Genomic DNA, 16,053 nt, shown 5'->3' with positions numbered 1-16,053 from the left:
ATGTGAGGATCACAATTCAAAGCCAGCCTGGTCAGGGAAGTATGAAACTCTTTCCTACAATTAAGCACTAAAAAAAAGCCAGGAGTGGAGCTGTGGCTCAAGTGGTAGAGTACCCGGCCATGTATTCAAGCCCCAGTACTGGCACAAAAGGAGGAAGAGTTAGAGAGAGGTGAATGGGCTGAAACTATAAGGGCCCATGTCTTCTAAAAACAAACAAACTAACTAAAAACACCTTACTTCTTAGCTGCCAGTGTATTCAGACGTGATAATTCAACTTCTGTTTCTCTGAACATCAGTCCTAGAGTTTGTATAATTTCAATGCATGTCCTAGAAAACAAAGGAAAAATTAAGGGAAATGGCATGATTCTATTAAAAAGTCAGAATTCCACAAAATCAATAATCTTGGATATAATTGCTTTTCAGATATTCATAGAGGAAAAAAGCATGAGAAAGAAATCCTGTACATTGGGGCTGTGAAGGTGGCTCAGTGGTAGAGTGCATGCCTTGCATGCCTGAGGCCCTGGGTTCAATTCCTCAGCACCACATAAGCAAAAAGAAAAAAGCCGGAAGTGGCGCTGTGGCTCAAGTGGTAGAGCACTAGCCTTGAGCTGAAGAGCTGAGGGACAGCGCCCAGGCCCAGAGTTCAGTCCCCACGACCGGACCTCCTCCCCCCCCCCAAAAAAAAAGTCCTGTATATTAAATTGCCAGCATTGGCTGGGCACCTAGTCTGTGACTGCTGCATAGTAAGCATTTAAACATGTGTTGAATGAATGGATGATAGTTGCAAGTAAGGATTAAGTCATCTTCATATTCTTTTTTTTTTTTTTTTGGTTGGTTGTGGAGCTTGAACTCTGGGCCTGCACACTGTCCCTCAGCTCTTTAGCTCAAGGCTAGTGCTCTACCACTAGAGCCATACCACCACTTCCCGTTTTCTGAGTGGTTTATTGGAGATTAGAATCTCACAGCCTTTCCTGCCCAATCTAGCTTTGAACCACGATTCTCAGATCTCAGCCTCCAGAGTAGCTAGGATTACAGGCATGAGCCACCAGTGCCCAGCTCATCTTCATATTTTTCCTGTACGCCTATTTTCTCAAAGTTTTTAGGATGATCACACATTATTTTTTAGTGATTTTAATAATTAACTTTTTTCAAATAGGTAATACATGATTCAAACTGTCAAAGGTACAAAGGGAAACAGCAAGAGATAGCTCTCCCTCAATCACATGCTTTGAGGCAGCCTATATGACTAGTTTCTTACATATCCTCCCATTTAAATTAGAACAAAAGGAATACTTCTTTATAATACAAAATAAAATCTTTGACTCTGGGCACCAGTGGCTCATTTCTGTAATCCTAGCTTCTCAAAAAGCTGAGATCTGAGGACCACAGTTCAAAGCCAGCCGAGGCAGGAAAGTCTGGAGCCTTGTCTCTAATTAATCACCAAAAAGCCACTTGAGCTTTGGCTCAAGTGGTATAGCACTATTCTTGAGCAAAAAAAATCTCAGGCACAGTGTCCAGCTCCTGTATTCAAGCCTCAGGACTGAAGATCACACACAGACACACACACACACATCTTTGGGTCTTAATTTTGAAAAAAAATGAGGCAAAATTTGTCATACTAGTAATCATTACTACTGTATATATTTTGTCTGATGCCTTCCATTTATCCTTAACAGCAGAAGAACATCTGATTATCTCATTAGTACTTACGCCAACTCATCAGCCCTTTGACTTTTATTTTGAAGTGCATTTTTATCCTTAGACTCTGGCAAGTACTCATGAAGTTTGTTCACTAAGAAATAGAAAAAGTCATTGGTCTGTGAAAGCAAGTGGGAAAGATGAGAATAATTAAAATATCAGCTGTTGGAACTTTCCATCCTTATGCAAAAGTATGAAAAAATTATTTGTTCTCTGGCTACAGAAGTGAAGTACGATATCTTTCACTAATACGACCATAATCCAAATTGAAAACACACTTTTTACTTACAGTCAGACCGCTATTCTACTGAACAGCACAAGAACTAAGGGATGATGCTAAGGGCTGCAGTTTAGGCCATTAATACTGAAGATCATGCAGAAGAGATAAGTTTATAATCTCAGCCAAGTCATTTAGTTACCTTGGAAAATAAGACTTTGTAATTCCTGCCTTTCCAAAGTACTTTACCTTTTATAAGGCTTGAGTGAAGTAGTGGACAGGAAACCTCTTGTTTAAAAATGTTTAGTAGGCTGAGAATGGTGCAGCATACCTCTAATCTCAGCCACTTAGGGAGTTTTTGGACAGGAGGATTGCAGTTTGGAGCCAGCCCTGACAAAGAGCATGAGACCCTATCTGAAAAACAAACCAAAAGCAAAGGGGCAGGGCATGGTAGGTATAGTTCAAGTGGTAGAGTGTTTGTCTAGCAGATATGAGGCTCTGAAGTCAATCCTCAGTAACACACACACACACACACACACACACACACACACACACACACACACACACACACACACACACACACATAATGTGCATCACTAAAAAGTGCTATAAAACAATTTCAATACTTATTGTAAGACCATAGAGAGGTTACCGTTTCTTTCTAAATAAACACCGACTCAGAGTTGAACAACTAATCTTTTTGTGTTCTTATTCAGTCTTATGAGACAAACAAGCATGAAAATAATCATTGGCCCATAAAATCTGGCATGCGGGTACTAATGAGGAAGTAATACAATTGCTCTCTCTTCTATTCTTCTAGTGTCACCTTTTAGTCCCCTGGACTACTCATGACTAGTGACAAATTAGACTCTGTTTAGACAAGTATACTGCGTCCTTATTTAGAAGAAGTTGGGGATGGTTGTGGAGAAAAAGAAAAGAAGAGGAGGAGCAGGAAGAATGCCAGGCACTCTGAAAGTGCTTGGGATTTCCCAGTGCCTGATAAATCAGTAGACTGGACAGTTTTGTACACTGTCTCTGGAACCAGGCTCTGACACTTGGTAGCTACATATCTGACAAAAGGTTTATGTGCAGTGTGACAGTTTCCTCATCTCCACTTGATCTTAGCCAAAAGACTAAGAAGCAATAGTTTCCTCATATAAAAATAGGGTGAATACTATGACCTTGTGGGGTTGATGTTAGGAGTAAATAAGTGTTTGTAACACTTGACAAATACACACCCTTTTCCTAAGTGCTTAATAAATACCCATTATTGTGACCTGCCACCTTCACATTGGTCAGGAGTTTCATTCTTAAAATAGCATCTACCTACCTGCAACAACATGGAGAAATCTTAAAAGAAGTATCACACAAAAGAACACACAGCACAACGCCACGTCAATTGAATACTAAGACAGGCAACACAAATGTATACAGTAACAGAAAACATGTCAGTGCTTGCCAGGAGAGTAAGGTTACTGTCTGCCCAAGGACATAAGGTAGTTCTAGCATGTTCTAACTTTTTTTTTTTTTGGGGGGGGGGGAGGGATGGGAGACTGCTGAAGTTTGTACTGAGGGCCTCACATTTTCTCCCTAGGTGCACTACACTGTTCCAGCTCTTTAGTGCACTCCTTTTTGTTTGTTTATTGCCAGTCCTGGGGCTTGAAATCTAGGCCTTGCCATTGTCACTGGGCTTCCTTTTTTTGTTTTTTGTTTTTTTTTTTTTTTTGGCGGGTCGTGGGATCTGAACTCTGGGCTTAGACTCTGTCCCTCAGCTTTTCAGCTCAAGGCTAGTGCTCGACCACTTGAGCCACAGCGACACTCCTGGCTTCTTCTGCTTATGTGGTGCTGAGGAATTGAATCCAGGGCCTCATGCATGCAAGGCAAGCACTCTACCACTGAGCCACCTTCCCAGGCCCCCTGAGCTTCCTTTTTTGCTCAAGGCCAGCACTCTACAACTTGAGTCACAGTACCACTTCTGGCTTTTTTTGTTTATGTGGTACTGAGGAATCGAACTTCATGCATGCTAGGCAAGCACTCTACCACTAAGCCAAGTTCCTAGCCCCAGGTTATTTTTAAGATAGGATCTTGTTTCCTCTCTAGGCACATGCCTAGTGTACAGTCGGCCTATTTTAGGCTCCCATTACTGTTGAGATGACAAGCACACACCACAATGCTCAGCTTCTTTCCACAGAGATAGATTCTTGTGGACATTTCTGCCCAGAGTGGCTTGGAGCTATAATCCTCCCAATCTCAGCTTTACACATACATTAAGATGGCAGGTATATAACACTGTATCCAAATGAAGATTGAAAGGGGTTCTTCCAACTTATTTCTTTCCAGGCCAGACTCAAACCATGATTTTCTTGTCTTCAACCACCTAAGTAGCTAGGATTACATATATGAGACACTAGTGCCTAACTGAAATGTTCTAAATCTTGATTGGATTAATACTACATGAATACACACACACACACACACACACACACACACACACACACACACACACACACACATTCTCACAAAAACTCTTCAAACTCTATCTTAATGTGGGTATACTTTATTATACATAGTTTGTAATTATGCCTCAAATTTTCCTTAAAGAAAATACTCAGATGGTCAATGAGCATACAAAAAAGAGGTTCAACATCACTAATCCTTAGAGAAATATAAATCAGAACTAAATGAGATAACATCTCACATCCATTCAGATGGCTGCTATTTAAAAAGCACACAATAACAAGAGTTGCGGAGGATGAGAAATTAGAATGTTTTATCAATGTTAACAGGAATAAAAGAATATAGAAATCTTTTTTGTTTGGGGAAACAGTATATTGGTTCCTCTGAATACTAAAAGTAGAACTACCAATGAGTCAGTGAAGTAAGCAGAAAACATGTCAGTGCTTGCCAGGAGAGTAAGGTTACTGTCTGCCCAAGGACATAAGGTAGCCTTCTAGCATGTTCTAACTTTTTTGGGGGGGGTGGGGGAGGGAAAGGATGGGAGAGTGCTGAAGTTTGTACTGAGGGCCTCACATTTTCTCCCTAGGTGCACTACACTGTTCCAGCTCTTTAGTGCACTCCTTTTTGTTTGTTTATTGCCAGTCCTGGGGCTTGAAATCTAGGCCTTGCCATTGTCACTGATGTGCTTAGATTAGGCAAAACAATAGAGTAGTACAATGATTGCCAGAGGCTGGCATTGTGTAGAGAAATAAGGAATCATTGCTTAATACCTATAGAGTTTCAGTTTTCCAAGATGAAAAAGAGTTCAGGGGAAGATAGTTGTCCAACAGGGTGAATGGGCTTAATGGCACTAAAACATACACTCAAAAATATTTAAGATGGGCTGGGAAGGTGGCTCAGTGGTAGAGTGCTTGCCTTGCATGCATGAGGCCCTGGGTTCAATTCCTCAGCACCACATAAGCAAAAAGAAAAAAAAAAGCCAGAAGTGGCGCTGTGGCTCAAGTGGTAGAGTGCTAGCCTTGAGCTAAAGAGTTGAAGGACAGCGCCCAGGCCCAGAGTTCAGGCTCCACGACCGGACCCCCCCGCCCCCGAAAAAATATATTTAAGATGGGCTGGGAATGTGACTAAATGGTAGAGTGATTGCCTAGCATGCATGAAGCCCTGGGTTCAATTCCTTAGTACCACATAAACAGAAAAAGCCAGAAGTGACACTGTGTTTCAAGTGCTAGAGTGCTAGCCTTGGGCAAAAGAAGCTCAAGGATAGTGCCCAGGCCCTGAGTTCAAGCCCCAGACTGGCATTGTATGAATGTGTGTGTGTATGTGTGTGTGTGTGAGAGAGAGAGAGATAGTTTTATGTTGTGTGAATTTCACCTAGCTTTAAAAATAAAAAGTTGGGTGCCAGTGGCTCACACCTGTAATCCTAACTATTCAGGAGGCTGCTGGTTCTAAGCTAGCCTGGGCAGGAGGAAAGTCAGTCAGACACTTATCTCCAATTAACCAAAATGCCAGAAGTGGACCTATGGCTTAAGTGGTAGAATGCTAGCAAAAAGTTCAGGGACAGTGCACAGAAAAAAAAAAAATTGTAGAAAAAGAGAAGCCTATCCATGTGCCTTTTATCTCCTCTTACATTCACTCTGGACTTGCATTTTTGATAGTTGAATTAAGTCCATGTAAAGTCTCTTTCAGTCCATAATAAGAATGACCACAGCTGGGTGCCTGTGGTTCATACCTGTAATCCTAGGTACTCAGGAGGCTGAGATCTGAGGATTGAGATTCAAAGCCAGCTCGGGCAAGAAAGTCTTATCTCCAATGAACCACCAAAAAACTGGAAGTGACACTGTGGCTCAAGTGGTAGAGCACTAGCCTTGAGCTGAAGAGCTGAGGGACAGCACCCATGCCTAGAGTTCAAGCCCCATGACTGACCCCCTCCCTGCCCCACCAAAAAAAGAATGACCACAATAATTTTACCTGTGAAGAATATGAATGCTTTATTTCTAAATTTCTAGTCAGATTAACTTTTCATGAGAAAAAAAATGTAATTTGGTAAGAACGGCTTCTAGGACAATGATGTATACCTGCATTGTGTTTAGGTCCTAGGAGATATAATCACAAGAAAGACATATTCCTGTCCTAAGAAAGCATGTGTTTATAAAAAAGAGAACCATACCATCAACTAGGATAAAAGAGAAGATGTTGGTGCTAATTCCTAAGGGTGGGAGCTGTATGCCAGTCGTGCTTAAATTTCTAGTGTCTATTACCAGGCCTCACCAATAAGGTACTCAATAAATGTTGGTTGCATGGTTAAAAAGAAAATGCTCTGAGAGGCCAGAGAGTCCATAGACCTGCACTGCACAACACAGGAGCCACTGTCCACACTGGGGTATTTAATTAGGTGAAAATTAATGTTTTACTTCCTTGGTCCCTAGCCACATTCAAGTACTTAATACCCATAAGCAGGTAGCATCTACCTTACTGAACACCCAAACTTATAAAACATCAAGGAAAGTTCTTCAGACAGAGCTGCCAACCAAAAATTTTAAATGAGAAGTTATCCAAGGTCCTTTCTGTGGATGACAGGCAAAAAAAATAGCATTCGAGCTGAACCTCGAAGAATGAGTGGGACGTTGACAAGAGAAAATACAAAGCATATCCTAGATTAAGCAAACAGCATAGGAAAAGGTACAGAGCAAAAGAGGATTCCACATGGCTCAAGCTTTTAGAAAACAGAGCTAGGAGAATTTTACTTCAGTGCCAAGATACCCGTGTGTATTTTTAATATACTGTAATCTATAGAATAACTATGAAATCTCCTTTCTGATTTTACATTTACCTAGCAGAAGTTTTCACTCTAATATTGCTGTTCCTTAATTGCTACACTCCCTTTTTTTCTCCTTACCACCCATATTATACTACTTATTATCTCACAGGCTTAAGAAATGATTGCAAGAAATTTAATCAACATTTAAAATACAGTGCCAAGATGCAAGAATACCATTATTTCTATTTTAATTGATGCTTAAATTTAGTAACCAGACAAAATAAATGAGATAAAACTCTTACTTTCCAGAAAAGCCTTTTCAGAATGAAATTCTTCTGGGCTGCTACTTTAAGTTCTGTAATTAAACAAAATATCTTCCTCAAAGTATTGTCTTTAAGAAATAGTTCAGATTTCAGTTGACTGAAGTGCTTAATCTTCTCTTCAGATCTACAGAAACACACACAACAAATGAAGTCTAGGTAAAAACAAGAAACGAAGTTTACAAATAACTGACAGGTTGGTAAAACTTGATGGAATTTTCATGTCATTTTTGTACTACTAATTACTCACCAGTAGTAAACCTTGTACCCCCCTCCCAAAGTAGACTGTTTTTTGACACCTCTTTTAATTGTGCCCTTGACTTCAGTGCTACCCACCCAGGAATATAGTCAGTGTACCTGGTAAACTTCTGTCCTTTCTTAGCCACTCTCATGTCAGGTACTATAATGCATGAACTACATATAATATTTGCTTAATATTTTTCTTCCAGCCAACTCACTTTTTTGTTGTTTATTAAAGAAGCTTCTTTATAAAGAAAACTTGCTTTCTCTGTTTGATAGAGAAAGCCAGTATGGCTTGACTGAAAACTATTAAATAAACAAACACACCTGATAGATGGGCACTGGTAGCTCATTCCTGTAATTCTACCTATTCAGGAGTACGAGCTGAGAGTTGCAGTTCAAAGCCAGGGCAGCAAAGACTATGAGATTCTTATCTCCAATTAAACCCCAAAAAGCCAGAAGTGAAGCTATGGCTTAAGTGGTAGATTGCTAGGCTTGATTGAAAAAGCTAAGAGACAATGTCCAGGCCCTGAGTTCAAGCCCCAGAACTGGGAAGCAGGAGGAAGGAAGGGGTTGTTAGGGAAAGAAAGAAAGAAAAGCCAGAAAGGAGAGAGTAGGAGTGTTCTGGGAACTGTGTATTTAAACTTAGGGCAGGAATGTGAGAGACCCAAGAGCTGGGGATGGAAAATAAAAAGAGACATTATGAACATCTTCATAATCTGTTAAGAGTTTAGACATCCACTAAGGGAATGGAAACCATTCAAAAGTTTTTAGAAAGGGCTGGGAACGTGGCTTAGTGGTAGAGTGCTTCCCTAGCATGAATGAAGCCCTGGGTTTGATTCTTCAGTTCCACATACACAGAAAAAGCCAGAAATGGTGCTGTGGCTCAAGTGGTAGAGTGCTAGCCTTGAGCAAAAAGAAGCTCAGGGACAGTGCTCAGGCCGTGAGTTCAAGCCCTAGGACTGGAAAAAAAAAAAGCAAAAACAGGGCTGGGAAGATGGCTCAGTGGTAGAGCGCTTGCCTTGCATGCCTGAGACCCTAGGTTCAATTCCTCAGCACCACATAAGCAAAATGAAAAAAGCCAGAAGTGGCACTGTGGCTCAAGTGGTAGAGCGCTAGCCTTGAGCTGAAGAGCTGAGGGACAGTGCCCAGGCCCCACAATCAGACCCCCAAAAAAATAAAAAAAAAAAAAAAAAAAAAAAAAAAAGCAAAAACAAAAGCTTTGGGCTGGGAAGGTAGCTCAGTGGTAGAGTGCTTGCCTTGCATGCATGAGCCCCGGGTTCAATCCTCAGCACAACATAAGCAGAAAAAGCCAGAAGTGGCGCTGTGGCTCAAGTGGTAGAGTGCTAGCCTTGAATTGAAGAGCTGAGGGACAGCGTCCAGGCCCAGAGCTCAGGCCCCATGACCAGCAAAAAAAAAAAAAAAAGCTTTCAGAAAGGAGTTACATGATCAGATTTGTGCTTCAGAACAATTTTCTATTGCAGTAAGACTGAAAGCAGAAACCAGTAGGAAAACACTGAGATCAGAGATGGTTCTGAGCAAGTGACAGTAGAAAGAAATGGATGTTATCCAGATAAACTAGAGGCCCAGTGAATCATAGCTGGACACAGAGGATGGTAAAGTAGGGAAAGGAGGTAAGGGCAATGCTCAGGACTATAGCTTAGGTGATCAGACAGCTTAGAGTAATAATATAATTCCATGTTAGAAGCACAGAGAATGATTGGGTTCAGAAAGAAGATGGTGAGTTCTCTTTTGAATAGGCTGACTTTAAGGTTCCTGTGAGATATATAAGAGGTAATGTCCAGTAGATGCTTATACTTACTGGCCTAACCTTATAAATTATTTATCTATTACTTCCACCTCAACTCTCAACTCAGACCAGAGAGTTGAGGTGGAGATATAAATACAATAATGACATGTTAGATGGTAACCCCTTTGTACAACTACTTAAAGGAAGGGAAGAAAGGAGGAAGGGAGGAAGGGAGGGAGGGAGAGAAGGAGGAAGGGAGGGAGGTGTCAACTACATATTCAATATAGAACTAGGAAATCTCTCAAGCAGCTACCATAAAAAGAGACATGTGAACATGTTTACAATCTGCTGACAGTTTAGACTTTTCCCCAAAAGCATACCATCATCCCTTACCTATATGGCTTTTGACTTCCTGTAACAGCACTATACTCACTAGCATACACAGGATCTTGTAAAAGAGTAGCCTTCTGAAAGAGGAAGAAAGTAGGAATTGTTAGACTTTGTGTTTGCTGAAAATCAGTTATTTCGACCTTTAGTTAATATCTTGCATCTACTCTTTCAATACTTCCATGGTACCAGATTTACTTATTTAATTCTAGGGAATGAATTAGGAATTCTAGGAAACTTTTTATTACCTAATTTGTAAAAAGTTTTTTATTTTTGTTTTGTGCCAGTCCTGAGGCTTGAACTCAGGGCCTGGGCATTGTCCTTGAGCTTCTAGCTCAAAGCTAGCACTCTACCAGTTGAAACACAACACCATTTCTGGCCTTTTCTGAGTAGTTTATTGAAGATAAGAATTTCATGGACTTTCCTGTCCAAGCTGGCTTTGAACTGGGATCCTCTGATCTCAGCCTCCTGAGCTAGCTTTCAGGCATGAGCCACGAGCACCCAGCTATACAAAGTTTTGAACATAATATTTCTCATGTTTTGTCAAGTACATAAATACATACAAAATAAAATTTCTTGTTTGATCCTCAGTCTCCCCTCAAAAAGAAGACCTTTAATTGTGAGTTCTGACTCTTCCTCAAAAGTTACTGTGTAAACCAGGTGTTAGTGGCTGATGCCTATCATCCTAGCTACTCAGGACGCTGAAATCTGAGGAACATGGTTTAAAGTCAGCCTAGGCAGAAAAGTCCACGAAACTATTACCTCCAATTAACTAGGAAAAAAAGCCAAAAGTGGGGGTATGGCTCAAGTGGTAAGGTGCCAGCCTTGAACAAAAAGCAAAGCTATAAAACCTTAAGTTCGCCAGGCACCTGTGGCTCAGGCCTGTAATCAGGAGGCTGTGATCTGAAGATCATGGTTCAAAGCCAGCCCAGGCAGGAAAGGCCGTGAGACTCTTATCTCCAATAAACCACTAGCAAACCGGAAGTGGCGCTGTGACTCAAGCAGTACAGCGCTCACCTTGAGCTGAAGAGTGCAGGGACAGTGCCCAAGCCCAGAGTTCAAGCCCCATGACTGACCAAAAAAACCCCAAAAAACCCTTAAGTTCAAGCCCTTGAACTGAACTGGCTCACACACGCACACACACACACACAGTTACTGTATAATCTTGAATTTGTCACTTAGAAATTTTTGTGTTTCAAGCAATTGTGAGGCCCTAATTTCAAATAGATAAAAGGAAAGGAAGGAAGGGGAGGAGAAAATTGAATATTTTGCTTTAGTTTTCTAATTTGTAAAATAACCTGGGCTGGTGATTGCTACATAAAATTATTTGATCCTACAACAGTACCTGTTAACCTAGTAAATCAAAGAAATGCAGAAACCTATTGATACTGTTTTTTTTTTTTTTCCTGAGGAAGTCTTTGTTACCCTAGTTGACTTTGAAAGGCACTGGTGAGGCTCAATAGTGAGTATGTTGCTTACTTCCTTCTACAAAAACTCAGGTTCTTCTGTAAGACACTACTGTTTAATAAGTAGCTCTCTTGCTGGTCACCAGTAGTTCATAATTGTAATCCTAGTAGCTACAGGATCTCAAGAGGCAGATATCTGAGAGTCAAAGTTGAAAGCCAGCCTAGACAGGAAAGTCTGTGAGACTTATGCCCTATTAACCTCAAAATGCTATCAGTGGAGCTGTGGTTCAAGTAGTAGAGTGCCAGCCTTGAGTAAAAATGCTAAGGAATATCATCCAGGCCAAGTTCAACCCATATCAGCACACAAAAAAGCAGCTCTTACTACAATAGGCTGAAGGAAATATCCCCTGAATTTTCCAGTGCATTTGCCTTTCATAATAATTAAATTTCAAGGCCAAATTCCCAAAATGAGGAGGTAACACAGAGAAGGCATGATTAGCTTAAAAAAAAAAATACTGTTGGGTGCCGGTGGTTCAGGACTGTAATCAGGAGGCTGAGATCTGAGGATCTTGGTTCATAGCCAGCCCAGGCAGGAAAGTCTGTGACACTCTTACCTCCAGTAAACCACTCAGAAAACCAGAAGTGGCACTGTGGATCAAGTGGTAGAGGGCAATCCTTGAGTTGAAGAGCTGAGGGACAGTGTCCAGGCCCAGAATTCAAGCCCCATGACCGATAAAAAACAGTAACAACAAAAACTGAGGTCAAGGTTAATTTAGAAGAGCACTTACTATAATATAATTGTTCCATGAACTTTTTAAGTGCAGGAATATTGATGAAGTTTTAGAAATAATATACAAATGAAGTTCCAGCTCCTTTTTCTCTGGGTTGGAATTGCTCTGTAAAGGGTAAGCTAGGAGAGTATTTCCAAAATTAAACTCATTTCTGTTCCCGTCGCACGTGAAAGCGACATCACTTGGAAAATCTGTGTGGTCTGGAAATCCCCGGGCCTCTTCTGGGATTTTTGTACAAGATGGGGAGCTGACAGCCTTGCCAGAAGCTGCTGTGCATTGACTACTTGTCCTGGAGGGGGAAGGTAAGGGTCGAAAGGCACCTTGGCCACCAAATGACAGTTTCCTGAAGGCTGAAGGACAAAGCATTGGGTCCTTTGATGGTGTTCTGCTCTCCTGGTAGCACCTGTGGGTAGAATTTAGCATTAAATGTGATACTCAGAATATAACAGTAAAGGCCAAGCACCTGGCCAGTTTTGTTTTGTTTCATTTTAACATAAAATCTGTTTGACCACAACACTGATCATTTTAGTGCCAGCTACAAAAATTATCCTATGTTGTCTTGAGTTGAAGGCTTATCTTTTTTGTATTATGGTATCTATCTTTCATGGTACCTCCATGAAAGTGGAAAAGAGGAAGGAGGGAAGGGAGGGAGGGAAGAAGAAAGAAAGAGAAGAACTCAGAGACTTTGTTTTGTTTTTGGCGGTCATGGGGCTTGAACTCTGGGCACTGTCCCTCTGCTCTTCAGCTCAAGGCTTGAGCTCTACCACTTGAGCCACAGCACCACTTCCGGTTTTCTGAGTGGTTTATTGGAGATAAGAGTCTCACAGACGTTCCTGCCCGGGCTGGCTTTGAACTGTGACCCTCAGATCTCAGCCTCCTAAGTAGCTAGGATTACAGGCATAAGCCACCCGCACTTGGTTCAGAGACCTTTTTAAGCCTCTTTCTTCCATGTAAGGATACAAGAAACTGACCATTTGCAATCCAGAAGAAGGCTTTTACCATGTTATCAGATGGATGTCAGACTTCCAACCTCCAGAACTGCGAGAAATAAATTTCTAATGTTTAAAAGCCATCAGTCTGTGGTACTTGTTATAGCAGCCCACTAAGACAGTGATAAATGTGTCTAGCTTAGAAATGAAATGCATACTTGAATATTCCATAACTTTTGCATACCCACACATACACAGACATGCAGAAATACTGGGTTTAAACTTGGGGCCGGGGTACTCTCCTTTACACTTATTCACTCAAGGCTAGCACTCTACCACTTGAGCCATAACTCCATTTCTGGCTTTTTGGTGGTTAATTGGAGGTAAGTATCTCATGGACTTTCCTGCCCAGTCTGGCTTCAAAAGGTGATCCTCAGATCTCAGCCTTAGTTGGGCACTGGTGGCTCAGAACTTTAACCCAACTACTCAGGAGGCCGAGATCTGAGGATTGCAGTTCAAAGCCAGCAAGGGCAGAAAATACCATGTGAGACTCTTATCTCCACTTAACGACTCAAAAACCGGAAGTAGAGCTGTGGCTCAAAGTGGTAAAGCGCTATCCTTGAGCTAAAGAGTTTAGAGACAGTGCCCAAGCCCTGAGTTCAAGCCCCGTAACCAACACACACACACACACACACACACACACACACACACACACACACACACACACACACACACACACATCTCAGCCTCCCTATTAGCTAGAAATACAGACATGAGCCACTAATGCCCAGCTCTTATTCCTTTTTGTTTTGAGGAGGGGGGAGTCCTGGGCCTAGAACTCAGGGCTTGAACACTGTCTCTGAGCTTTATTCCACTTAACACTAGAGCTTTACTACTTTGAGCCATAATACCACATCCCGTTTTCTGGTGGTTAATTGGAGATAAGAGTTTCAGAGGGCTGGGAAGGTGGCTCAGTGGTAGAGTGCTTGCCTTGCATGCATGAGGCCCTGGGTTCGATTCCTCAGCACCACATAAGCAGAAAAAAGCCGGAAGTGGTGCTATGGCTCAAGTGGTAGAGCGTTAGCCTTGAGCTGAAGAGCTGAGGGACAGTGCCCAGGCCCAAAGTTCAGGCCCCACGACCAACAAAAAAAAAAAAAGAGTTTCAGAGATTTTCCTGCCGTAGGCTGACTTCAAACAACAATCCTCAGATCTCAGCCTTCTGAGTAGCTAGGATTACAGTGTGAGCCACCAGCATCTAGCTTCCCATACCTTTTTAAGATAGTATGAGGGGCTGGGAATGTGGCTTAGTAGTAGAGTGTTTGTCTAGCATGCCTGAAGCCCTGGGTTTGACTCCTCAGTACCAAATAAACAGAAAATCCAGAAGTGGCACTGTGGCTCAAGTAATAGAGTACTAGCCTTGAGCACAGAGAGGCTCAAGGACAGTGCCCAGGCCCTGATTTCAAGTTTCAGGACTAGCAAAAAAAAAAAAAAAGATAGTATGAAATAAGGATACTGGATCTAACAGCACCATGGTGGCCACAAGGTGGATGCTAGGGAATTGGGTTTAACTGGTGCCATCTTGCCTTCATGGTTGAGGCAAGGAAGTTCCACTCCCTCAGTCGTATGTGCCTGAATCCCTGGAGGTAGGGCTGAGACTTGGATGATAGGTTACTGGACCTGTCAATTCTGTGCCTTAAACTCCGGAGACTCTTAAATTTCCTGTGACGCTGCCCACTGACCCTATTTAGGTCCAGACCAGCTCAGAAGCCATTACACCATGCCTCATGTCTCCTAGCTCTCCTTCGGTCACCATGGCATCCCACTTCGGCTCTCCATTGGGGTTGATCTGGTTTTTTGGTATTGTTTTTCTGCTCTTTTTTCCCTCTCCTGCTCTCAATTTTCTCACAGCGTTAAGTGTATTCGAGGGGTTGCCTGTCTTATTTATGAGTCTACCTGCATTCACCAGCTTTCTAATAAGGACTCTCGATTCAACATCTCAGAATGTGGCTTCTCTTTCTCATGACTGAGTTCTGGTACTTTTTCTCTCACCCCAACTCCAGCTGAGGATCTAACTCAGGGTGTGGAAGATGTTAGGCAAGCTCTACCACAAATCCAGTTCTAAGGATCTAATTACTGAGTTTCAGTTGGCAAGATATATAAGCTCCTTAATTGACTCTTTTGACTTGGGTGAGGTTTATGGATAAAAATAAGAAAAATGAGATTTGAAAAAATGCTTGACATTTCTGAGTACTCCCAATCTCATTTTTCAAGAGCTATTTAGGTAATTTTTTTCTTTTTTCTTTTTTTTTCTTTTCTTTTCTTTTTCTCTTTTTTTTGTTTTGTTTTGTTCTGTCAGTTGTTTTTTTTTTGTCAGTTGTGGGGACTGAACTCTGGGCCTGGGCGCTGTCCCTCAGCTCTTCACTCTACCACTTGAGCCACTGCACCACTTCCAGCTTTTTCTGTTTATATCGTACTGAGGAATAGAACCCAGGGCCTCATGCATGCAAGGCAAGCACTCTACCACTGAGCCACCTTCCCAGCCGATATTTAGGTAATATTTTATGAAACAAATGTAGCTAACTGACTCATAACTTTATGTGAAACCAAATTTAAATCTCAGTTTTAGAAACTGAATATGATAGCCTAGTAATCAATATTTTGAGGTGCTATGGCTTTATTTCTGATAAGCTTCGTTTATTTTAATTGAAATTTGACTATGGTATAACCTTTAAATTTTCATCATATCCCAGCCTTTTGCCTCAGATATATGTGGACATTTGATAATCACTTAAATTACATAAATGAGATTAATCTTTAGAAGAATCTGAAGTACATCTTATTTGTGAATTTACAAACTTTGATAAGCCAAGCCAGGCAACAGTGGCTCACACCGGTAATCCTAGCTACCCAGGAGGCCGAGATATGAGGATCACGGTTCAAAGCCAGCCTGGGCAGGAAAGTCCCTGAGAGTCTTATCTCCAATTAACCACCAGAAAACCAGAAATGGTGCTGTGGCTCAAGTGGTAGAGTACATGCCTTGAGCTAAAGGGCTCAGAGACAGCCCAGATCCATAGGTCAAGCCCCATGGCCCACAAAGAAG

At 41.6% G+C, this 16,053-nt stretch overlaps 1 protein-coding gene across 1 annotated transcript in view; it reads right to left on the bottom strand.

Moving 5' to 3' along the window:
- CUNH12orf56 (chromosome unknown C12orf56 homolog) overlaps window positions 1-16,053 on the bottom strand; it is a 45,550-nt gene that overhangs the window by 13,111 nt on the left and 16,386 nt on the right. Inside the window, exons 4-8 of the mRNA XM_042699056.1 lie at window positions 12,022-12,427; window positions 9,834-9,907; window positions 7,433-7,577; window positions 1,711-1,817; window positions 238-327 (exon numbers count right to left, since the gene is read on the bottom strand). Coding sequence (XP_042554990.1) covers window positions 238-327; window positions 1,711-1,817; window positions 7,433-7,577; window positions 9,834-9,907; window positions 12,022-12,427 — 822 coding nt within the window. The remainder of the gene's footprint in view (window positions 1-237; window positions 328-1,710; window positions 1,818-7,432; window positions 7,578-9,833; window positions 9,908-12,021; window positions 12,428-16,053) is intronic.

Source organism: Dipodomys spectabilis, unplaced genomic scaffold (genome assembly GCF_019054845.1).
Source record: "Dipodomys spectabilis isolate Male_0828 unplaced genomic scaffold, ASM1905484v1 ptg000234l, whole genome shotgun sequence".
NCBI lineage: Eukaryota > Metazoa > Chordata > Mammalia > Rodentia > Heteromyidae > Dipodomys > Dipodomys spectabilis.
Note: the sequence above shows the minus strand (reverse complement) of the source record. Positions and strands in the feature narration are given on the sequence as shown.